Genomic DNA, 24,917 nt, shown 5'->3' with positions numbered 1-24,917 from the left:
GTTCTTCCTTAGTTTTTGTTGCTTTCTATCCCATTTTCACTTAATTTCCACGACTCCTTTGCCTTCAAGCACCTCTTTTGCTTATCTTTGCCTCCAAACACCTCCTAAGCCATAAGAGCTACAAAGGAAACTCCTGCAGCAATAATGTGAACATGGGCCATACCCAACAGTTCCAAACTTCCCCTTTTTTAATTTCGTTTTGTTCATGCCTTAAATGATCTTGTATTGCCTTGAAATTAATATATGTTTAGCCTAGGACTATAATCTATGATGGTGTTTTGTTAAACTTATTTTTTTTATTATTTGCTTCCATTTTTCATTTTCTGATTTAATAATTATTTTTTAAAATTATGTATATTTATTTTATGTATATATGATATATAGGCTTCAACTTAATATATGTGGGACACCATCACTTGATCTAGTTGGTCATTTTATTTTGTTGATTTGTTGTATATGTAACCATTCTACCATACAATCATGTATGTTGATGATTCTATGCTTGTATGCAATACATTTTGTACTTGTCGGAGCCAAGTCATTTGTTAGTATAATTGAATGATAAATTTTCAATGGTATTTTATTGTCAAAATACTAGTTCCATTGTGTTTATTATGCTTTAAATAGGAAAGAGGCAATAAATCAAATGAAATGTACGTCATATAAGGCCTGAAACCTAGGGTCAAAGTTTCAAAAAAAGATCACATGTTTTTCGGTCGAAACCTAAAAAATTCGTCCTTTTCTTGAGTTGAAATCTTGGTTTTACTGAATTTTTTTCCTTGCCCCTAGCTCTTCTAGTCCCTTCAATCTGAATTATATCACTTCTTCATATATGGACATTTATAGGTCTTTGTTGAACGTGGCCATGCCACCTCAAACAACTTTCTCGAAGGAGCAACTCCTAAACCAACTTTAATATGATCATTCCTTATCTTATCCTTCCTAGTTTTGCCACTTATCCATTTTAGCTCCTCATTTCTTGCTATACTAAGTTTATCTATACGATTCTTTTTAACAGCTCAACACTCTACTACATCATGGTTGGTCGAACAACGGTCCTATAAAATTTTCCTTTAAGCTTTAATGGAATACGCCGATTACAGAAGACCTAGGACGCACCTCTCCACTTCATCCACCCTATTTTAACTCTTTAAGAAACATCATCCTTTGTATCACCTTTTTTTTATTTATGATTGAACCTAGGTACCTAAAACAATCACTCTGAGGAATCTCCTTATCATCTGCCTGATCATGACTAAAGTTACAAAGTAGATATTCTATCTTCGTTCTACTTAGTTTAAAGCCTATTGATTCCAAAACTGCTCTCCATGATTCTAATTTGGTATTAATCTCCACTTGAGTCTTATCTATCAACACAATATTATCTGCAAAAAGCATACACCAGGGGACCTCATCTTGAATGTCTTTGGTTAATTCATCAATTACAAGTGCAAATAGATATGGGTTTAAAGTTGATCCTTGATGTCATGGTGGGAGATCTCACGAGATATCTCGCTATTTTGAGATAGCGAGACGAGAGGAGAGGCGAGATCTGCGAGATGGGAGATCTCGCCACATCTCGCCGAGATCTAGCCACATCTCGTCGAGATCTCGGTGAGATCTCGCCTCTCTCTCGCTGCAACTGTCAAAACTTGCCAAAAACTTGATTTTTGGCCGGAATTTGTTGGGTATTCAACTTCTAAATATCTTTAAGACATCTACAACATCAAATTATCATCATTCAAGCTTATTTCAACTGGATTTTCAACAAAGGTAAGATTTCCCCTCAAATTTGATTTTTCAAATAGAATGTTTTACAATGAGTGTGTAAGTTTAATGTAAATATATGTTGATCCACAAGCTTTGATCTACACTTTCATGGAAACCAATTTAATGTGACATTTAGACCGATATGTGACATACTACAGTGATGAGTTGACTTAGGAGTCATATGTGGCCACCGTTCAGAATCAGTTGATGCAGAATGCTGAGTGATATTCTTGCTGTCTTCTAGTCTTGTAATCTTATTACTCACATACTCTTGTGATTGTGAACTTATGGATTATGATTTATGACTTACTAAAAGTCTAAAACTTCTTATGGTTGTAAAATTTTGAAGACATTTAAGTTCTTTGATAGTTTGATGTGTAATGTATTTGATACTTTATAGTTGATAACATGAATTACTTGATATCTCTACATTACACATGTTGTCTAACCTTGCATTTCACAACACTTTGATTTTACACATAGGGTCGACTTAGAAGACATACCTAGGGTTATTTTCTCACAAATCTAAGGCCACCAATGTGTTTAAAAGGCCTTAAATAGGCTAAATACCAAATTTCAGTCCAACCGGGGCCCTAAAACCCACCGAGATTACGCCAAAATTTTGGTAGATCTCGACCGAGATCTCGCTATTTGGAGTGGCGAGATCTCGCTCCCCACCATGCTTGATGTAGCCAAACTGTAATTGAAAATTCATTACTTTGTCCCCCCACTGTTCTTACACTTGTCACCGAACCATCATACATATCCTTAACTATGTTTACATATTACTTGCAACACTTCTTTTCTTTAGTACTTGCCAAATTAACGCTCTAGGAACTCTATCATAAGCTTTTTCTAGGTCAATAAATACCATATGAAAGTCTTTCCTACATTCTCTATACCTTTCCATAAGTCTCCTAATTAGATAAATAGCTTCCGTTGTAGATCTTCCCAAATTGGTTCTCCGTAATTGTAGTTAAGTTTCTCAAACGAGTTTCAATTACTCTCTCTCATAATTTCATAGTATGATTTATCAGTTTAATGCCCTTATAGTTATTACACCTTTGAATATCTCCTTTATTTTTGTAAATTGGAACCACGATGCTTCTTCTCCATTCATCTGACATTTTCCCTGTGTTCATAATCTTTTTTTTAAATGAATAAATAATTATTTTAAAAGAGAAAAAGCGAACAAGGTCTTTAAGAAGAAGACTGAAAAGAAGAACTAAGACCCTAGGAGACAACAATGAGCCTGTTACTGGCCGGGGGTGGGGGATAGCTGTCAATCTAGAAGATACATCAAAATAGATGGCATTCCAAATCCAGTCTATGAAGCGGGATTTGGAAGTCCATCTTCGAAGATTGCGCTCCCACCAAAGCTGGTGGATGGAGGCATTGAACACTAGCTTACCAATCCGATCGTAAATGGAAGTGCCAAGACCGATCACAAGTAAACTTGAAAGATCGCCTTGAACGGGGCCAAATGGTGGCTAGGGCTTTCCCTCAGATGGCTTTGGAGAAAGGGCAAGAAAAGAAAATGTGCTTCAGGTCTTCTAAACTATTCCAGCAAAGGATGCAGTTGGGGTTAGTGGGGATGTGATGGCTAATAAGGAAGGATTGGGTGGGGAGAGAAAGGTTAAGGGCTCTCCAAAGGGTACAGGAGGGATGGGCAATGAAGCCTTTGAACCATCCCAATGGGGGCCAAGGGGTTTGGGGTTGTGGGGTCTGAGGAGGTTCCAGGCAGAGGAAGTGGGAAAGGTTTTGGAGGGGAAGGGAGCCAAATAGTAAGGTCACTAGGGGAGCTAGAAGGGGGGGGGGGGGACCAGGCACCATTAGAGATGAAAGTGGAGGGGGGGTGGACTTGGGGATATGGGAATCATAGACAGTGCAGGGACCAAAGTGGTTATAGAGAATGCCCATCGAATGTCACAGGTCAACCAAAAGGAAGTGGAAGAGCTGAAGGAGATGATGGTAGAAATAGTAGAGGTGGCGCGGGGACATAGCGAGAGGATTTTCCTCCATACCCATGAAGGGTTGGAGGATAACAGAGCAGTCCAAGGAATCAGACCAGAGAAGGTAAGAATAGACCCACTTAACCCAAATGGAGTCATGCTTTGAGGTAATTTTTCAGATGAGCTTGAGGAGGCAGGCTAGGTTAACATCAGAGATTCGACGGATACCCAGGCCTCCTTCCGAAGTAGGCCAGCAGATGGAAGACCAACTAACCTGATTAGTTATGAGCACATGTTGTGCTCATAATCTTATTAAACAACTTAGTCAACCAAACTAGTCCTTGGGTTCCTAAGCTCTTCCAATACAAGCTATATAACCTAAAAGAAATCATTTTGCAGAAATATATACTAGACGTATTTTTTAGTACAAAATCAATGTTACCTATTGGTTACTGAACAATTTTGACTGAAAATGATTTTTAGTTGATTTTTGAAAATAGGTAAAAATCAGAAGTGAAAACCATATCAAAGAGGAGTGTAATCGAAGAAAAGATTTTAAGCGGGAATAAACGAGCTTGGCTATAATCCTAGGCGGGTCATCCTTTTTTTTCCTTCTTCATGTTCGTTCTTCTGCTTCTCTCTGTTTGTGTATGTATCAATCTTCTAACACTCCATGAAATCTGCCATATTTTTTTATTTTTTAGAGAAGGGATTCTAATTTCTTAAGAGTGGTTCTGTCTGGGAGTTAAGTGAATCTCAAATTCTGGACAGAGTGGATTCATTTTGAAGAACCCTAAATAAAGGGGGCGGGGTTGTTTGGGTTGAAACGTGGCTGGGGAAGAGGAGGCACTTTAGCTGTTGTACGCCCTAGCAGCTCTTGGGTACTGTGTAATAAATTGAAAATTCTTTGGTTTTTTGCAATTTTTCTGTCTGTGATTTGAATGATATTTTTTATACCCTTTTTTTTGGTGGGCTTCCATGGTACTGTTTTTTCTCTTTCTGCTTTATGATTAAGGCTGAATCAGATATTATGTGTCTTTTTCCTTGTTCTTCTGTTTATTCCTGAACATTAACTCCTCTTTCTCTCTTTCTTGATGTGTCTATGTATGTGTGTGTGTTTTTCATTATCTAGTCTGTGTTTGTGTTTCATTATCTGTCACTCAGCTCTTTTCATTAGGTTCTGACATAGCTAGTGTACAGATTCATGATGATTATTCATCTGGTTGGTTCTTTCTTGTTAAGTCTTGTCGTAAATCTAACTTCGTTTTTAGCTTAAATTTTTATTTTTAGGTTATTGAACAAAATTATGCTCCCTGAAGTCTGAATATGTAAATTGACTATATCTGATATAAAAGGAGCTGGGTGGCACCTTCTACAGAAACTTGCATACAGATACTAACTCAGTTTGTTGTTCTTGGTCCGTTCACCATGCTTTTCTTTATCGTCCTTTTAAGTCCAATTGGTGTAAGATTTATAAAAGGAAAGTAAGGTGCAAAACAGTCAGTATAGTGATTGGTTAACTTATTTCCTGATGTAAACTGGATCTAGGAAAAGGAAGTTAATAATGTGGCAGAGAGTAGTTGGAATGTTTCTACAGTAAATTCTTTGTTATCAAATTTTATTATGAATTGTTTTCCTACACTGAAACCAATCCAACAATAACAAGTCTGACCTTTAATTTTTATCATTTCACTTCTTTTTCTGCAGAAGAAGCTCTGAAAATGGTTTCCACCTTAATTAATGCTAATCCGGTGGTGTATGAGAGAAAAGAGCGTCGACTCCGTAGTGCACCACCAGCTGTTGTTGATGAATATACGGCCGAGCCTATTGACCAACAAGAAATTTTTGATATCCTTTTACTTCATCTGAGTTAGTTTGTGGGGTTAGTTGTTACTCAATTATGTTTTTCTGTTCTATATTCAGAATCCATATCTTGGTAGCTTGGCATGAATATGGTCATAGTTACTACCGTATTTTATCTTACAAAGTCTCTTGTGATGGCCAACAATGGAAAATAGGAAGGAATAGGCATTTCAGGAGATTTTCTGTAGGAATATGCATCATATTCATTAATTGATTGTATGTCTAATTTGAAAGCTGGTAATGGGTTTCTCGAATACTAAGAAATATGTTCTGTAAATTAATTTGAACCAGAAAACAGAGATCGATATGTCACCATATTCAGGAGAAATTTGGTAAGTAACAACTTGAAGTTTAAGTGCAGGTAATGTTCTGGTTAAAGGCCTGTAATTTATCTGGGAATAATCCCTCAAATGACGATTTACAGGGTGTATGACCCTAGAATAGGATCAATGGATCTTTTTCAGATTATGGTGAATCCAAAACAGTGTTAGAAAGATGATCAACTAGCAACCAAAAATGCAAGTATTAACAGTTAATTTTCAAGCTAGAATAAGAAAACGGAAACTAGGACTGACATAAAAACCTGTTATGAGAATTGTAGAAACTCAATTGTCAGTTAAGACATGTCAAAACCAGATTTTGAAATCATAGGATGGTTTAGAATGAGGTCTGATGTCCAATTTTAAGTTCAATGAGAATTGAGATTTAAAAATTAGTCAGAAATGTTCCCGATTACAAGTTGAAGAGTAATTGATCAGAAAATATAAATCCTTAACTTGAATCAGTACCAGATAAGACCAAAATGTCACTGAAACTTTGTATTTATTTTCTTAATGAGTTTTGCTTGGCCATTTCAGGATGCAAGATGCTGAAATACCCAAACCAGATGAGAAAAATGGGTCCATTTTCAGACTGAAATTGGTTAAATTCCCAAAATTTCTGAATGAAATGATCAAAATTTCCAATATGTATTTAGGTAAATGCAAAGAAGTAAAACTTTATTCAGATATATATGCTGTAATACTAACAATACTTGTGACATGTCTTATGTCACTATCAGACTCCTAATTAAATCTTGTCCACGTCCTTCCTTTGTGCTTCTTATTGCCCAGGTGCTTGTACTTGGCCTTTACTGAGTGGGTGTAGGATGGAACAGATGGGTGGCCTTTATGCAATAGTGGTAAATTCGTACTCAGCAACTTGGCCTTGGAAGGCTAAAGAATTATGCTTCCTACTAGAATTAGTCTAAGAGTGTGTGTTTGATAAAGGGGTGGGATAGTTGGATATGTTGGTGGTGGGATGAGGGGACAGAAATAGTTAGATATGCTGGATCCATGTATAGTGGGATGAGGGAACAGAAAATGTAAGGATAGGAAAGTGGGAAAAAGTGGAAAAGGTGGATTCCACAATAAAAAAAAGTTAGTTCTTTGTCATTTGTCACTGAGTTCACTAAAATGGGTATGACTTTTTGAAGCATAGGGTGGGAAGAAAGGCTTACCAGCTCAATAGACAATTTCTCACTTCACCTAAACAAACAAAGTTACATTTTGATAATTTGTCAGGAAAGGTACACTTTTCCTGCACCTTTTTGTCCACCCCATTTTGTTCCATTAAACAAATGGCCTCTTAGCCTTTTTGGGAGGAGGAGCCAAGTTATGGAGAAGCACAGAGAACCTGTGCATAAGGTAGGTGTTAAGGAACATATGTAGTAGTACTTTGGGCATTGCGATCTAAAGGGTTTGGCTTATGCCAGGCTCCCAATAAAATTTTAAATCAGTTTGCATCTGAGACTATTCGAGTAGTATAATGTAGGTGTCATACTATTCTGGAGTAGTTCTTAAATCGCTGATTTAGTTGCCTGTTTAACATTCTATGGTCTTAGTGGGACTCAGCTACCTTATTTAATTTGGTTAGCTTCAAAAGCAAAAGTAAATGAGAACAAAATAGAGAGATTCTTCAGAAGCTTTTCTGTGCAGTGTATCTGTTGTGTTTTTGTATCAGCTAGCAGGCATCTTTTTGTTACTACTCTGGTCTAGAGTAAGAGAATGCTTTTTCCTTGACAATCACAAATCATATTAGAGATATAAAAGATCTTGAGCATCCATATTGCTTTTTGTTACTACTCTGGTCTAGAGTAAGAGAATGCTTTTTCCTTGACAATCACATCTCATATTAGAGATATAAAAGATCCCGAGCATCCATATTGCTTTTTGTTACTACTCTGGTCTAGAGTAAGAGAATGCTTTTTCCTTGACAATCACAAATCATATTAGAGATATAAAAGATCCTGAGCATCCATATTCTTTGGAAGAACTGAAAGTAATTACTGAAGATGCAATTGAAGTGGATGACGAGCGAAATTGTGTCAGGTGAGGGCACAAAATTGAATCTATTACAGATTTGTGATGTATCATTATTTTCCCCCCTTTTTTTGTAGAACACTAATTTTGTATACTATAACAGGATCACTTTTACTCCAACAGTTGAACATTGCAGTATGGCTACAGTGATTGGCCTTTGTTTACAGGTGAAACTAATGCGGAGTCTACCTTCTCGTTATAAGGTGTGTTCCTATTCACCCATGATGCTTGAACCTGAACAAGGCTTTTGATTTTTAATACTTCTTGTAGTGCTACCAGTCTCTCTTGAAGAGTTGTTCAGTTTTCTTTTGCTTTTTTCTTTTTGTACATGAGCCTGAGGTAGGGGTTGTTCAAATGGCACACATAGGTTCTGAGTTCTAGTTTCTTCTCTGGCCAATATGCCAATTTTGTTATTTATCAATAGATATTATTGTCTGTTGTTCTTTTGCCTTGCAAGTTTGAGGGAGAGGGAAAATGGATCTTACTAAAAATTGGGAAGCAGTTTTTTTTTTGTCTGGAATCAGTCTTTTCCCCGACCAAGTCAGGAACAGTTTAGTACTTATATTTAATGTCATTCAATAGTCAGTCTTTTATAAAAAGTAGGCTGGTGTAATAAAAACAGTCCACTATTGGGAGAATGAATCCTTGATATTGGTCAGCTTACAACCCAAAGTCAGTTCTTGATGTAAAAATGTTTAATAAAATATTACCATGGATTTTGATAGTTTTTCTCTGTTCAGAATCGATTAGTTTACATAACAGACAATGTTGAAATAATAGTCAGAAAATATCCAAAAGTTCCTAGCTGGAATGACCCACCCTGTTAAAAAGGTGATCCATGTCTTCTTTATTTATATGAAATTCAAGACAATTTTGACTGCAGTCTCTTCTTACCACTCTGGAAGAAATGCGTTTTGTCCTCCCCCCCCCCCCCCTCTTTTCCTTGGGGTTGGGGGGAGGAGCATTGACCTTCAAATAAATATATTTTACAGTGGCTGTATTGGTGTTTATTTAATTTCATGGTGGTCGCTAATTCTTTTTGCAAGGGTTGTGATGTTTAGTTTTGTTGTCTTCTAGCTGCCAGCTATTGTCCTAAGATGTAAAACCTGATATATGCTCCATATATTTAGATGGCTCTAATTTTGATATTCACAGTGCTGTTTTGGCTAAGTTTTCCTTTTGCTTAATCAGGTGGATGTCAGGGTAGCACCAGGAACACATGCAACTGAAGCTGCAGGTATTTGTGGTTGATGTTCACTTCTCTCAAGAAGCAACTTTGAAACAGTTAAATTTTCTAATAGTACATGTGTTATTCACCTCAAAAACTTAGTTTTTTGATATTGATCAGATGTTGTCCGGTTTATTATACGTTATCTTCTAAAATCTGCACTCATGGACTGGTTGTACATGATGAGGATATTGCAGAAAAGTAGTGCAACTCCTATTTGTTTATTATCAAATGTCTTTATTGTTCTTGATGAATTTCTTTTATGGCCTTCACTTCAATCTTTCTTTTCTTCTTTATATATTGGCCTCAGAGATTCAATTTTTTGTAATATGTTGCTGATGTTGTTCTTAACTTGCAGTAAACAAGCAGTTGAATGATAAAGAACGAGTCGCAGCAGCCCTAGAAAACCCGAACCTCTTGAATATGGTTGATGAATGTCTGGCTCCTACTTACGGTTGACCAAACAACATCCAGAAATCCCTGTCCTGTTTCAAGAAATTCAAGACGAGCAACAACATTATCTACAGCAAATTCATTTCTGCTTGAAAATCAATCTCCAAGATCCTTCAAGAATTTTATTTCTTTATCATGAGCAAATTAATCCTTCTGTTCATGAACTACTACAGTGCTCCTACTCTGGTGGCCTTTTTGACTAAGTTTTTCCATTTATTCTTGTAGTTGTAAATATAAATCATACATGTTCTGTTTTTTAGTACAAAACATGTTATGAAGGGATTACTGAAATTTATAGTCTTTGATGCCAGGTTCATTGTAAAATTTGTAGTTTCAGAAGATACATTATCTGTTCTGCATGTTAAGCTTTGGATGTTCTTTCAAACCCAGACAGAGAGAGAGACAGACACATCTCTCTTTCAGGTTGTAATATTAAAAATTCAATTTTGTATTCTTCATTTCTCTTTCTTAATCTTTGGAGTTAAAAGTGGACTGTAGTTTTCAATTCAATTATTTCATCTATCAGCCTGAGAATTTGTCATCTCATTAGACCTGTGCTATGTTTGGGTCTAGACAGATATAACATAACCCTAACACTTGGACTTTACAGGCTTGAGTTGGGTCAGATCAAGCACTCTTCCTTGACCCTAATCTTAAATTCAAGCCCTAGTGAAGCTCATGGCAAGTTTGAGCAATCAAAGCCAAACTTGCACCCCCAGGTGATTGGTCGGCACATACACCTCCCTCCCAAGCCAAGAGGGCCCTAGTAAAATTAAGAGGTGGACTTCCTTCTTAATGTGTGGTATAGAAGTATAAAGAGAGTTTAAATCTTTACCTTAATGGGTAGAGGTCCTGTACTCTAGATCGATATCCTTGTAAGTCTAATGTATTTTTGCGTGAAGAGAGTTTAAATCCTAGTCAAATTGAAAATCGAATCTAGAAATGTTTTCATATCCAAACATTAGTTTTCCTTTTCTTTTTTCAAAGATAATAGAGACCTTCTTTATTCCAATTTTTTTTGAAGGATTGAGACTAAAATTTGCTAATTAATCTACATGGTAGGTCATTATAGAGTCATCTATTGAATTAATAACAGTAAATCAAATGTTTAACTTTCTTTTTTTTCTGTCCAAAATCAAATGTTAACTTGATCAGAAGAAAAGCCATTTTTCATGAAGATGTACCAGCATGCTTGGGACTGGGTTAAACAACATAGAACATGTCTTAATAGTTGACCTTCAAATTGTCCATTTAATGCCTTCATGGCTACTGTTTACTAGTTGGAAATTGGTATATAGCTTCACTTGGGAAGGTTCAAATCCAAAATTCCATCACTGGTTCTAAAATTTTTTGTTCAAGTTCTAAGACAACACAAGAAAATTTGGTTCCTTGAGCTCCACATCCATCTCCGCCGCCACCGTGAAGATCAAGATCGATGGAAGCGCCGCCGGCTGAACCGCGATCTCCCAGTGATCTATATCCAGGTAAAGCTGATGAGCCAGGGAAGGATTCAAACAGGGTTCCCCAAGATGATTCAATAAAAAAGAATGAAACAAAACCGGAAGAGCATCAACTTAAGCCTGAGGAAAATGGTGAGTGCCCATATAATCTTTTTTGAATTACTGATAATGAATTATTAGTTCCACAAATGAGTTTCTAAAACATGAGATCAAGTAGTTAATTTAGAAATCAGGTTAACCTAATTACCCATTTGGGATTGGTTTTTGATCTATCACCTCTGCCACTATTACTACTATAATCACAATTATCACCATCTGCACCAATTTCTTTGAGTATTTGATGGGATTTTTGAAATTTAATTTGAATTCCAAATATAAATTATTTCGCATAATAGATATGTATATGTTTTCTTCATAGTCCAAAAAAAAGGTTTTCTTCATGGTCCAGAGATAGATTATGTGTTGCCAAATATGTTATCATGTTCTAGAAATATAAAGAGTTAATCTTAAAATAAAACTTTGTACAAAAACAAAAATAATATTTTACTTTATCACTTATTCAAGATTCAACCTAGGGGTGTCAACGGTGTGGTTTCGGGCTGAAAAACATTTGAGTGAATTTTTTGTTAATGTTTTTTTGGGAATTGATTAAGAGATCTCAATTGTAGTATTTTTCATATAAAGTGAAAGTTCATCTTCTTCATCCGTGGACGTAGCACATCGTATTAATGCGTGAATTACATTAAATCTCTATATTATTTCAATTTGTTTATGATTTCTTAGTGTTTGTTCTAACAACCTTCGTTGTAGCATTGGTGGAAAAAAAGATCATCCAAGACTCATCGCCTCTCCTGGAACAAGGACTTAATCCAAATGCACCACAAAGACGTCGATCTCCATTGCATCATTCAGTATCAAACGTTCATGAGCATCCAGGTATCGAGTGGGACATTTTAGGTGATTCAGGAGGAACCTCAGACGTAGTAGCATTTTCTAATCCATTTGCACCTGCTCCAATGCCCTACAAAGTTGCACCAGCTCTTATGGACACAGCAAAGGCTATATGGGATAAATATGGAGATATTGGAGTCAACAGTGTTCTTCAATCAATACAGTTTCGTTCTGCAATTTTTGCTCTTATCTGCAAAATAGTTCTTGAGATGCACACGATAGGCTACAATAGCTTGGATAGAAAGACAGTAAAGAAGTGGCAAGAAGAAGTGTTGGATGCTGGAGCGAGTGGGTGGGAGGTTGGTTGGTTAAGACAAAGGGTTGAGGAAGTCACTTATAATATTGCTGCAGCTGAGATTCTTTTAGAAATGAAGATGAAGCGAGAAGCTGAGAGAGCTAAGTTGAAAAAATTTGATGAAGAGATCCAAAGATATCTTACCATTTCAAGTATTTTTAGCAGAAAAGCTTTTGAACTTAAACAAGAAAAAATGAAGAAAGATCAAGAACTTGAGAGCAAGGTGCGTGTCCCTAAGGTACTTGCAAAAGCAGTTGAGACAGTGTCCTTGTGGGGGGCAAATGCTGTTGGAGAAGGTCTTCTAGATTTCCGAACTTAATGTTCTCTTCATCATTAGAGAACCTTAAAAAAAATTATTCTCTTCATTGCTTTTTTCATTCTTAAGTTAATTTCTTTATCCATATGGTCATTTGTATTAACAAAGGGAAAAACAAGTAAATTTAAATTCCCAAAGAGATTATTTTTAAAGAAGTTAGGGTTTTGCAAATCAAAGGCGAGGAAATTCGTGAACTTGATTACTTTACATGGATTGGGTTTCTTCTTTACGAGTAGGAATTAAATCCTTGTTTTTGAGGAATCAGTACGAGATCCTTAATTCGGTTTTGGTTGGCTCAAAGGGAATCAAGCCGAATTGCGAATTGCAGCATCAATTTCAATCCATGAGCTATTCCCTTGGCTATATAGCCTTGATAACACTGGGTGGACTATATTCCCCAACAATACCCAACCTCCTGAGTTATCATGTGTCTCATTTGCACAAAATAATACTGTCAGTCCTAATATTTATTTACTTAATTATAAACCTACTCTAGATCATGATATATTCTATAATTCTTACCAAAAAATATGACATGACCACAAGCAAGAAAGGAAGAAATGACAGCACTATATATATTCACATATTAATGCGCAGGATCATCAAGTCGAAATTTTGACCGAAATTCCGGTCCCACAGCCTAAAGTGCATGGCTTGATGGTCTTGTGCATTTATGATGCATGACCCAAGCAAGGTCCGGGAAAGGGGTCATCAATAATTTTTCAAACTCAAAATTTTTCTTTTCTTAAAAAAAGTAGAAGATTTTTTTTTTAGATCGAATAGGTTTTTTTTTTTTTTTTTTTGGTAAAAGTATCTTTAAATTGAAGCTGGGCATGAAAAACCCAAGACATCTTGATTACAAGCTTCAAGAAGCCAAGGAATGGAATTAGACCAGACAGTCCTACATGCCACGGACCGGGCCTTCCTAGCTAGGGTATCGGCTACAGAGTTAGCCCACCTAGAAATGTAATGAACCGACCACAAAGGTTCAGAAGAGAGCATGAGCCTAATGTCTTCAACCACGCGCACAGCCTCCAGATCAAAAGGAAAGAAAGGATCCGCAACGGCGTGACACAAGGTAAGAGAATCACACTCAAAAACCAAGCAAGGAATCCTAGCCTGCGCAGCCCAAGATAGGGCTTCCCTGAGAGCTAGGGATTCTCCAGTAAGAATTGAAGAAACCGAGCTATTGATCGAACACGCATGGATACATTGGCCTCTGCTGTCCCGCACTACAAAACCCAGACCTGCAATAGCTTCGGGTGGAGAAAAGGAGAAATCAGAATTGACCTTAAGAAAAGGAGCCGAAGGAGGAGTCCAAAGCCGAAGAACTTCAGAGCTGTCATCAGTTGCTGGATTTCTAGAACCTCCAAATTCCCGGTAAGCTTTCCAAGATCTCTCCATGATTTGCTCAGGCGTCCACGATTTCCTATTAAAAAGCAGATCATTTCGAGCCAACCAAATGAACCAACATGTAAAGAAAAAGATGCTGAGGGCCTCTCTGCTTGCACTTGAATCAGGAAATGGGCAGTGCCCCCAAGTATTGATAATGCTGGTCAACGATGGCTGGTTGTGTGATCCAAACAAGCCAGAAAGCCCCATACCAAACCATAATGCTCGAGAGAAATCACAGGCAAACAAGATGTGGTCAATGGATTCCTCGTCAGAGCCGCATCTTCTACATGCAGGGTCGCCTCTTATCTGTCTAATTTGCAGATTCTCCCCTGTAGCCAAAGCTTGATTCGCAGCTTTCCACAGAAAGGTCTGAATTTTTGGATAGCACTGTGCTTTCCAGATTCTTTTCCATGCCTCGGGTCGGACTTCATCCCAAGTATGCTGACGGGAAGATGAGGGAGCGAAGGCAGCTTGTGTATCTCTGTGGTTGCACTGAACATGATAGGCTGACTTAACAGAGAAGACTCCATTAGATGCACCTCCCCAGATGATAGAGTCCTCTACTGGTAGTTGGCCAAGCTGAATATTTAGAATTGCCTGCACTTCCTGATCTGTGAATAATTGCTGTAACAATGTTCTATTCCAAGACCTTGAAACTGGCTCTATGAGATCAGAGACCAACTGAAGAGAGCAACCGCTAGGCTGGGAAGAAAAGAGCCGAAAGTTTGGTAAGCCTGGTATCCAGTTTGAGTCCCAGATCTGGGTTTGTTCGCCTGTGCCAATCAAGCTAATGAGACCCAGTCTAAGAATATCTCTCCCAATAATAATACTCTGCCATGCCCAAGAAGAACCAGTACCTTTCCTCGCATCCATAAAGTCACACAGTGGAAAATACACAGCCTTGATAAATTTGGCCCATATAGAGTCCGGCTGAGCCCAGAGACGCCAGGCTACTTTAGCAAGAAGAGCTCTATTGTGAAGAATGGGGTCACGGAAACCAAGTCCCCCCTTGTTTTTAGATCTACATAATCTAGACCAAGACATCCAATGTGTCCTATGCTCCTCCTCTTTCTGACCCCAATAGAAATTCGATATTGCTTGCCTCACAGTGTTGTGAAGAGCCACCGGAAGAAGGAAATGAGACCCTGCATATGAAGGAATGGCAGAAGCAACAGATTTAATAAGGACCTCTCGTCCAGCCTGGGAGAGAAGCTTGGCTTTCCAACCTTGGGTTCTTTTAACGACTTTTTCCCCCACTTCTTTGAAAATATCTGATTTCTTGATCCCGAAATCTGAAGGCAAACCAAGATATTTGGATGGCCCATCCCCATACTTGATTCTCAAAACCCGAGAAAACCACCTTCGAAACCGAATGGGAGTGTTGGGACTGAAGGTAAAGGAGGATTTACTTTCATTAATTGCCTGACCGCTTGCTTGACAATATAGATCCATACAGGCTTTGAGATGACAGATCTGATGAAGATTAACTTCAGAGAACAATAAGCAATCGTCAGCAAAGAGGAGATGAGAGATACAAGGAGCCCTTCGCTTCACACTGATGCCCCTAATCAAACCTTGATTTTCTACCACATGTATAATGGAACTTAAAACCTGAGAACCAAGAATAAAGATGAAAGGGGAAAGGGGGTCACCTTGTCTTATTCCACGAGAAGGACAAAAAGAACCTTTCTCCACCCCATTGACCAAAAGTGTGTATGAAACAGAAGTAGTGCATTCCATGACCGTATCAACCCATCTCACAGAAAATCCCAACTTTAATAAGGCAGCTCTGATGAAAGGCCTTTCCAACCTATCATAGGCCTTTCGCATATCCATTTTCATAGCTAGAAATCGCTTTTTCCCTTTTTTCCGATGTTTCACATAATGAAAAATCTCATGAGCCATAAAAATATTGTCTGAAATAAGTCTATCAGGAACAAAGGCCGATTGAGAGGGGGAAATGATACCTGAGAGTGAACCTTTGAGTCTATCGGCAAAAATCTTTGAGATGAGTTTGACCACCACCCCGCAGGATCGAATAGGTTTTAAGCATCAACCATATGAATTATTAGAATTTTTCCACTACATATGCTTTTACTATTTGGTTCGCTCGTTGGTTTGGTCCATTAGGTTTGGGTTAACAGGCCACTATCGAATTGGATTAATCGGACCAAACCCGATAGGTTTTTGAAGCTCCAACTGTCCAACACATAACCTCGACCAATAAGGTTTGGTTTGGTCTGGTTCAAATCTTATAAGATTGGTTCGGTTTGGGGTCGTCAATCCGGTCCAAGAATTTAACACACCTATTTAACTCGAGATTTCGAAAGCCGAAAAATGAAAAACCAGCCGCGAAGGAGAAGCATCACCAACTGTGAATGGGTTCTCCCCAATGTTAGATATGATACGTTGCTGTGATGTGACTTGGTATCTTCAAGAAGAAGAAGAAAAGATTATTCTGTATTTTTCATCCTCTCAGAACAAGCTAGTAATCATAAAATGTCTTCATCTTGTCCCTTCTGTAATCAAATCATTCCTTCACCAGAACTCGAATGGTAATCGATCTTTTTATGCTTGTTTCTGTTCCTGTTTGATTCTCTTTTAGAATAGGGTTCATTGAATGCTTGGATATTGGGGATTCATGGTGAATTTACAGGCACGCTAACAATCATCTCGTAGAAGAGGAGCTTTCAAGGGACATGGAGTTGGCCAAACTCGTTGCTTTAGCCCCTGAAGAAAGCCCTTCTAGTCTTCCTGTATGGGCTTTGTTCTTCGATGCTTTCCTTTCAGCTTGGTTTTTGACATAATTTCGAATCTTTTTATGCTTAACGATTTGCAATTATATGTTTCAGGACGAGCTTGCTAGGGACATGGAGTTAGCATATCTCATTGCCTTAGCTCATGAAGAAAGCCCTTTTAACCTCCCTGTATGTGCTTCTGTATGTGCTTTTGATGTTATCTTTTCAATTCGCTGTTCTCGTTATTTCTTATCTAATGCTTAATAATTTGGAATTATATGTTATGCTTAGTAGAACCGGGAAAACTACCTTTGTCTGAATGAACCTGTTAGGGCAGTGGAGTTGGCTTAACTGATATCATTAGCCCCTGAAGATACTTCTCCTATAATCCCTGATTATGCTTCTTTACTTTCTTGTTTCCATTGCTTCTAGCTTGAGTGCATCTATTTGTATACATTTGTTAATCACCACTTTATGGTTTGTCCGGTTGCTATCATACTTGTCAAGTCATCACTTGGAGGTCAAGCGCCTTGAGGAGTTCAGGGTGTCAGGGTGATCCATCACCTTACTGGATGTAGGATGTAGGCATACGTGTTGGCATCGCCTTGTCGGCTGGGTAGGCATCTTATTCTGTTTTGTGTTTTGGTTTTTTTGGGGCTACATTCTATGTACCATTTTCCAATTACACACAGAGCTGTTGAATCTTGAAAAATTGTATGTGTTCTACTTAATTGATAATACTCTACTAGAATCAGCTCTGATCAAGGTAACATCAAGTATCATTTAGTGAAGCACAATATCTTCTTTGTTTAATTTGTATCTAGCTGCTGTTTTTTACAGCTAGTTTGTTCTGAACGATTGGTCTGCTTTTTAATGGATATTAATCTATTATATGCAACTATTCTTTCCAAGTGCTGGTGTCTTTAATTTGTTTCAAATTATTTTATAATGTCTATAAGGTGTCCATCCTATATATATGACGCCGGGGTGCGTTGTTGTCGATTTGCCTATTTATCACCTTAACTATCACCTAGTTGCATTGTGAGGTTTCTATATAATAAAATGTAGGGAAATGTAACTAAAGAAATAAGGACCTTTCTAATCATTTCAAGAATGATAGCATGACTAACTAGAAAACCCATTAGATGTTGTTTATTCTGCTGCACTTCTCACAATGTTACCTGGACCGAATAGGGAAATATGATGGGATTAATGGGTTAAGGCATACATTTCCAATGTTTCATTATTATTCTAAAAAAATAATCTGGATTTGTATGAAGAAATGATGAGATTATTTGGTTAAGAAATATATTTGACGAGCTTAAATGACAAATTTTGTAAATTCTATGTTAGATACTTATTCATAATCACAAAAATCTCCACTTGAGTTAATCTTACTCTCCAGTCTCCATTTTACACATAAGCAGAGGGAGACTACATTGTCATCTGACCTTTAGAAGCTTTTTTTAACCAATGATTAGATTGCAGTTTAGTTCTCAGTATTAATTTGTATTGGTTTCCTTGTTTATCCAATCCTCAATAATAACCCATTTCTAGGATGAACATGTACGTGAGGAAAGACCATTCTCATCTGTTTCTGAAGAGACTTTAGAAGCTAGTTCCTCAACTTCGAGTGGCAACACAACTGATCACAGAGAAAGCTCTATTGAACAACAAGTGACTAGCTTGGAAAGACTACAGATTAGAAGCACTTTTTACAAAGTTGAGGGTGGTCTAATGGACTTGTTGAAGAAGTGTTTGGAACTGGAAACGGGAAATTCCACCACTATTTTATGTCAGCATGTTGATCATTTTCAGAGCATTAAATCAGAGGATTCTGGATGGGGTTGTGGATGGCGTAATATTCAAATGCTGAGCTCCCATTTGATAATACAAAGGCAGGAAGCAAGGAAAATCATTTTTGGCGGTTCAGGATTTGTTCCAGATATCCCATCACTTCAGAGATGGCTTGAAATCGCTTGGAAAAGGGGTTTTGATGCAGTTGGTTCAAATTCATTTAAACAAAAAATTTATGGCACAAAAAAATGGATTGGCACCACAGAATGTGCTGCACTATTCCGTTCTTTTGGGCTTCGTGCACGCATAGTAGATTTCGGTAGGGAGGAAATTCCTAGAACAGACTTTGTGCAAAGCAATGGTAGAAATAAGCGGAAAGTAGAATCTGTTTATGGACCAATGGACAAGTTTATACTTAGAAGACATCATGTTGTTTGGGCAAGAACCACCAAGCATGAAGACAGTAAAACTTCTAGTGTTCAGAATGGGAGTGGGAATGAATTGGACACTTCCATCTCAATGATCAATGGTAACTTGCCAGATCATGATGAGCTTGGTACCCATCTGATGGGAATGACTAAAGGTCATCAGGTCCTTGTTAATTGGGTATGGAAATATTTTTCGGACGAGTCTGAGAAGGGAATTCATCAACGTGTTATTGTCAGTGATAAAACGTGAGTGGTAATTCTGTCTTGTATACTCATTACACACCTTTTCTGTTAAGCTTTCAGAAGATTATGTTTTTGACTGCTGTACTTTGTTATGACTTATGAACACCAATATGCAGGCCATTGTACTTCCAGCATTTTGGGCATTCAAGAACAATTGTTGGGATTCAAGTTCAAAGACAGCGTCCTGGGATCCCAGAACAATACTTCCTATTAGTTTTAGATCCTGGTCATGTAAGTAAATTTGTTCCTGCAACTTCATGAAATGCTACAGTGACAGCTCATCCTCCCTTCTGCCTTGCCCTTTTGTTTCTTCTACAATTTTTGTCTGATTCTTTTTTGTGACTAAACCTCATGATTCGGTAGCAAACAGATGCATTATAATGATTGCAGTTGCGCAGGAGTCCCACCACTGTGGGGTCTGGGAAGGTTCATAATGTATGTGGGCTTACCCTGCTTTCAAGAGAGGCTATCTCCGAGACTTTAATTTTTGATCACTTGGTCACAATGAAGCAACCATTACCATTGCACCAAGGCCCACCTTTTAGTTGAAACATGTGGATGAATCATTATTTTGCTCAATGTATACTGTTTTAGTTTATAACTGTTCTTTAGGATGGGTATTGGGCTATTATATTTTGTTTTCTTATTGGGGTCTAGTTGGGAATAGAATCTTCCTTCTTCACATTGTAAACATCACAACCTTTGGTTAATCATTAGAAGCAGAAAGGGCAGTGAGAAAGGGAAAGAAACAGAAACTCAATGCCTGCGGATTTAGGATTAGATATAGCACCTTTAATCCCCTGTGGTTCCTAGTTTCTTAGGTTGACACCAGTTTTTAAGCTGAGGTATTTTTTCTATACTGATGCTTGGATGTTGCACGTTGCATGACATAGGCCAGATTTCTCTGAATTAATTGAGTTTAATAAATAATCTTTTATGCTTTGTGCTAAATTTGGTGGATAAAATTTTTTTTCTTCCTTTTTTCTGAACAGTTAGTTTTCTTGATAATTAAATGCATAACTATATGTTCACATGAACATGTGAAGGATTCTGCATTTTGGTCTTCCTTGCCAGATAGGCCGGATACTTGTGAATCTAAATGATCTTCCTGGGAAGCATGTCTATGGCCTTCTTGTTGATTATCCCCACAACAATATCTGGAATATTGGATTTTGGTTGTTGCTACTTTCCAGCACATATCTTATTTTACCTGTATATATTATGATGGTTAGATTCATTTTCTGATGGTCCAACCTTCCATCATTATTAATTGCTGGAGGTGCACTTCTGGAAGTTTTGAGTTAACCTAGGAACAAGCAAGAATAATTAGGGATAATCAATTCATCCAAAAAAAAAGGCCTTATGCATGGACACACTGGAGTTTTACATATCCCCAAGGTTGGACCAAATATACCATTACCCCATCATCGTCACCATATATAACTCAGTTTGGTATGCTTCCCTGTGTTTTTGGCCCAAGGTCCAACAAAATCCTGATCTGGTTAGGAAGAGCCTAAGTTGTTCCTTATCCGGTGCTTTCAATCTGCTGGAAGGAAATGTTCATAAAAAGCTAGCTCAATTTATTTTGGATATTAATAGTCAATTCTGTATTTCTTCTCTCGGTTGGAAAAAGATTAGAATACTTTTATTATCCAACTCACTAATTACAGAGCTCTTTCCAATGTTGTGCTGGGACTGCAGAGAACAGTGGAGTTAGAAAACTCACTTAGGAAAAATATTGGCTGGCAAAGATTTATAAAAAGAGGGGTACACACACTGAAGAAGCCCCAGTACCAGGTTACACTGCATTTAATGAAATCTTAATTTTATTTTTTATTTCCATATTTAGGTCTTATTCATTGTCTTCTTTTTTCTTTAGCTATGTTATATTGATCCTGGGATTGCACAAGTGGAGGAGATGGAGCAGCTCAAGACCCTGGATAGTTTATATTTTGAATGTTAGAAGATTAGGCAGTCAACAATTGGAATTCTACAATTTTCTAAGGTATTTATCAGAATCCAGTTCAATATTTTTGAGGTTCATCAGGAAAAGCTATCAAATTCTCTGGCTTTTTGGTTTAGTATCTTTGATGTGTACTTGTGTGGAAATATTTTTGATTTATTGTTCAAAGTCAATAGTCTTCATGAGAGTTCAGCAAAATATTACATATTTGATAATGAAAACTCTGTATGGAGATTGAGTGAAAATCCAAGTCAACTCCTAATCCTTATCCATCTATCTGCAATTGGTACGTAAGACCTGTGCCCAGAGTACAAGGGTGATTTGGACTTGTGGTTATTGATTGTAAATTCCATGTGGCAGCTAATTAATGATCTTATAAATATTCAATGTATGATCATCAATACTTATGGTTATGATCATAAATATGTTGTTTGGAACATTCTGCTCCTCTGCTTAGAACATAGCCCGAACACCCAGCCAACCAGTCACTTGGTATCCCCCGGTTTGGTTCAAAGGCCACATTACCTGCCATGCCTTCACGGTCTTGAGAGCTTTCAACTCTGCCTCCCCACCAAGCATTCTCATCCATAGACTCCTCTTCATCAACCTCAACTGTGCCCTTTGTTGGAATAGTTGTTAAACATCTCTTTCGATCCTGCCTCTTCTCAAGCTTCCTATGGGGGGAAACCATTGCTTCCATTTGGCCCTGCTATGATTGTCTGTTAGTTTTTAATTTGGGAGATGTGTTATAACTCCTTTTTTGGTAGAAGAACTGTGCTGTAACTTCTTTCGTAACTATTTTTTGTGAGAATATTTCACTTCTTATTCTAAATCCGTCCTACAGCTCGTGATAATTTGTTGGTGTTTCGGCCTAGGGTGCACAGATTTTGCTTGCTTTCTGTGCGTTTCAATCTAGCCCCTGGTCGTGACCATATTCTGTGACCTTAATATTACTGTCAATCCTTCTTAGGCTATGAGAATGATTTGTGTTTTCTCTTTATAATATGTACCTCATAGTCGCTGTAACTTGTATCAATTAAAAGGGTAGGTACAGACCAAACATGGTTCCAGTCTTGAAGGGCTCTAATGGTTAGATTGCACTAGGTCTTAGTTAGGAATTAGGGTTTTTCTGGGAATCTGAAAATCCAAGAATGGGCTGGATCAAGGGTTTTAATAATCTGATAGAGATGGGGCTTTCAGGGAATAATGTGGGGGTTTCGGGAATTTGATTGAATTCTGCTGGTTGGTCACAGAGTCCTAAAAGTCAGGACAGTTGAGAAGTCATAGGAATGGAGGTTCTTCTAATGGAAGTTTGGGCTGTGCTTAGGATCAGAGGAAGGTGACGTGCGGAAGAAAATTCCCTTAGAAGGAGATCTAGATCTGATAGATGGATAATAAGGATTCTTGATGCAGACTCAATTGGATGAGGGCCACATAAACCAAGATCTTATCAAGACCAACCTAAGTAATCCATTAAAATAGCTCCTTACACTTGATCTACGGTATATTAAAGATGGAAAATAATCAGTCTCACCCCCTGAATTACCCACTAATATTAATGCCACCCTCAGAGTTACCCAAATTTTCTGTCAGATCCCCTATTACTAACACCATTAGTCTCATTTAGTTTTTAATTAGCCATTCCAAAATTTCTCCTACATCCTAAGTTTTAAAACACTACTTACGAACCATATCTCTGAAGCTTTTTGAGGATTTAACGATTGGGAGAGGAAGAACTCGCAAACTATAAAGGAAGATGATGAAATGAGTGGAGCATAAGGCTTTCCATTTACGGTTATTAATGCCACCCTCTGAGTTACCCCATGATATTAATGCCACCTTTTGAGTTTCCCAATTTATCATTAGACCCCTATTACTAAGACAATTAGTCTCGGTTGGTTTTTTATTACAAATTTTCAATATTACCCCTATATCCTAAGCTTAAAAACACTACTCATGACCATGGTGGGAGATCTCGCGAGATATCTCGTTTTTCCACCTTGGCGAGACGAGATGGAGGTCGAGATCTGCGAGTTGGGATATCTCGCTCGAGATCTCGCCATATCTCGCTATATCTCGCCATATCTCGCTATATCTCGTCATATCTCGCCATATCTCGCCATATCTCGCCCTGGATCTCGCTGGAACTCTCAATTTTTGCCTTTTTTTGTGGATTTTGGCTGAATTTTCACTTGCAACTACTCTTAACACATCTACAACAAGGAAGATCAATCATTCTCTACTTGTCTTATGAATTTATGATTTAATGACTTATATAGAACTTCTAATGGTTGATAATGATTTTATTCTTGAAAATTGAGATTATGATACTCATATGGATGAAATTTTGATAACATTGAAGTTAGTTGATGCATTTGATATACTTGCTTTTCATTTATATGCTTTAAAGGTTCTATATTACATGTTGTATAACATTGCATTCCCTAATCCTACTACATTTCGGTTTCACACTATGAGTAGACTTAGAAATCATACATAGGGTTGTTTATGACAAATCCAAGGCCACCAACGTGTTCAAAAGGCCTTAAATAAGCTAAATATCAAGTTTCAACCCAATTGGAACCCTAAAATCCACCGAGATGGGCCACCGAGTTGACGCAAAAAAATTGTATATCTCGACCGAGATCTCACCGAGATGGTCGAGATCTCTCTCTCGAGCGAGATCTTCTACCATGCTCATGACTGTGTCTTCCAAACTGTGAGGATTTACAATTGAGAGAGGAAGAAATTGTAAACGATAAAAGAAGATGGAGAAATGAGGTGAGGGTAGGGTTTTTCGTACTCATGACTGTATCTTCCAAACTATGAGGATTTACAATTGAGAGAGGAAGAAATTGTAAACGATAAAAGAAGATGGAGAAATGAGGCGAGGGTAAGGTTTTTCGTTTAAGGTTATTCATGTTTTTTTTTTCCCTAAAAGTTTAACTGCTTATATAAGCATTTAACTGTTGTTTTTCTAACGGCAAAGGGTGTCATTGATATATTTTCATCCTATAGGGGGTTTGGTTGATAAATTGAATACCTCACGAGGTGGCAGGCATTATTTGAAGGGGTTCCTTAGGGCACTGAAAATTCCCCAAAAAGAATTTACTTGACAAGGTTACCTGACAGCTACTTTTATGATCAGTGATTGTATATCAAATTTATAGATTTTGATCATGCAATAGCATGAGGTTTTCTTTCTCCAATTTTTTTTTTAACTATAACATGATGTTGTATCCATGAGCATGATTAAATGTATTCTTCCTGAGTTATTTGCTCACCAGTTACTGTGCTTCTACAGAGCAGACATACGTACTCCGGTGCCAGTGCGAAAGCTGGAGCGAAAGGTGTCCAGCGGCTCATTATAGGATACTCCATTATACAAATAGATAGTGTCTTGTAAATAATACTTCATTTTAAATTCACAGATACAAGTTGTTCAGATACCACCATAGGAAGATGTTTCGGAAGAACTGTATTGGACAGTTTCATGTTGAACAATTAGCATGCCCAGATAATGTTTCTCATGTTAATAGTACTCTCATTTGACACAATTTGTTGTAGATCCTCCTGAACATTTGTAACGACAATGTATCATTATGTTAATGCGCAGTCGATGTATAATGGTCTCATCCATTCACATATCTTCATGGGTGTGTTGAAATCTCTTAGCATCCAATCTTTTCCACCTTTTGGAATATA

General features: G+C 37.6%; 2 protein-coding genes across 2 annotated transcripts; both read left to right on the top strand.

Annotated features, from left to right (window-relative positions):
* The first annotated feature begins 3,915 nt into the window (after positions 1–3,915).
* AE7 (MIP18 family protein (DUF59)) lies at positions 3,916–10,348 on the top strand. Its single transcript, XM_089140408.1, has 6 exons — positions 3,916–4,313; positions 5,430–5,572; positions 7,851–7,954; positions 8,049–8,148; positions 9,137–9,182; positions 9,532–10,348. Exons 2-6 carry the CDS (start codon positions 5,444–5,446, stop codon positions 9,630–9,632), a joined length of 480 nt encoding a protein of 159 aa, XP_088996534.1. The 5' UTR covers positions 3,916–4,313; positions 5,430–5,443; the 3' UTR covers positions 9,633–10,348.
* Positions 10,349–16,402: 6,054 nt separating this feature from the next.
* LOC149000177 (Peptidase C78, ubiquitin fold modifier-specific peptidase 1/ 2) lies at positions 16,403–24,868 on the top strand. The gene is made up of 8 exons (XM_089139617.1): positions 16,403–16,598; positions 16,700–16,799; positions 16,896–16,970; positions 18,339–19,252; positions 19,366–19,480; positions 20,951–21,046; positions 21,129–21,254; positions 24,517–24,868. Exons 1-7 carry the CDS (start codon positions 16,543–16,545, stop codon positions 21,210–21,212), a joined length of 1,440 nt encoding a protein of 479 aa, XP_088995743.1. The 5' UTR covers positions 16,403–16,542; the 3' UTR covers positions 21,213–21,254; positions 24,517–24,868.
* The last annotated feature ends 49 nt before the right edge of the window (positions 24,869–24,917 follow it).

The sequence above is a fragment of the Hakea prostrata genome, chromosome 11 (assembly GCF_041222555.1).
Source record: "Hakea prostrata isolate BN-2017 chromosome 11, UWA_Hpros_2, whole genome shotgun sequence".
Taxonomy (NCBI): Eukaryota; Viridiplantae; Streptophyta; class Magnoliopsida; order Proteales; family Proteaceae; genus Hakea; species Hakea prostrata.
Note: the sequence above shows the minus strand (reverse complement) of the source record. Positions and strands in the feature narration are given on the sequence as shown.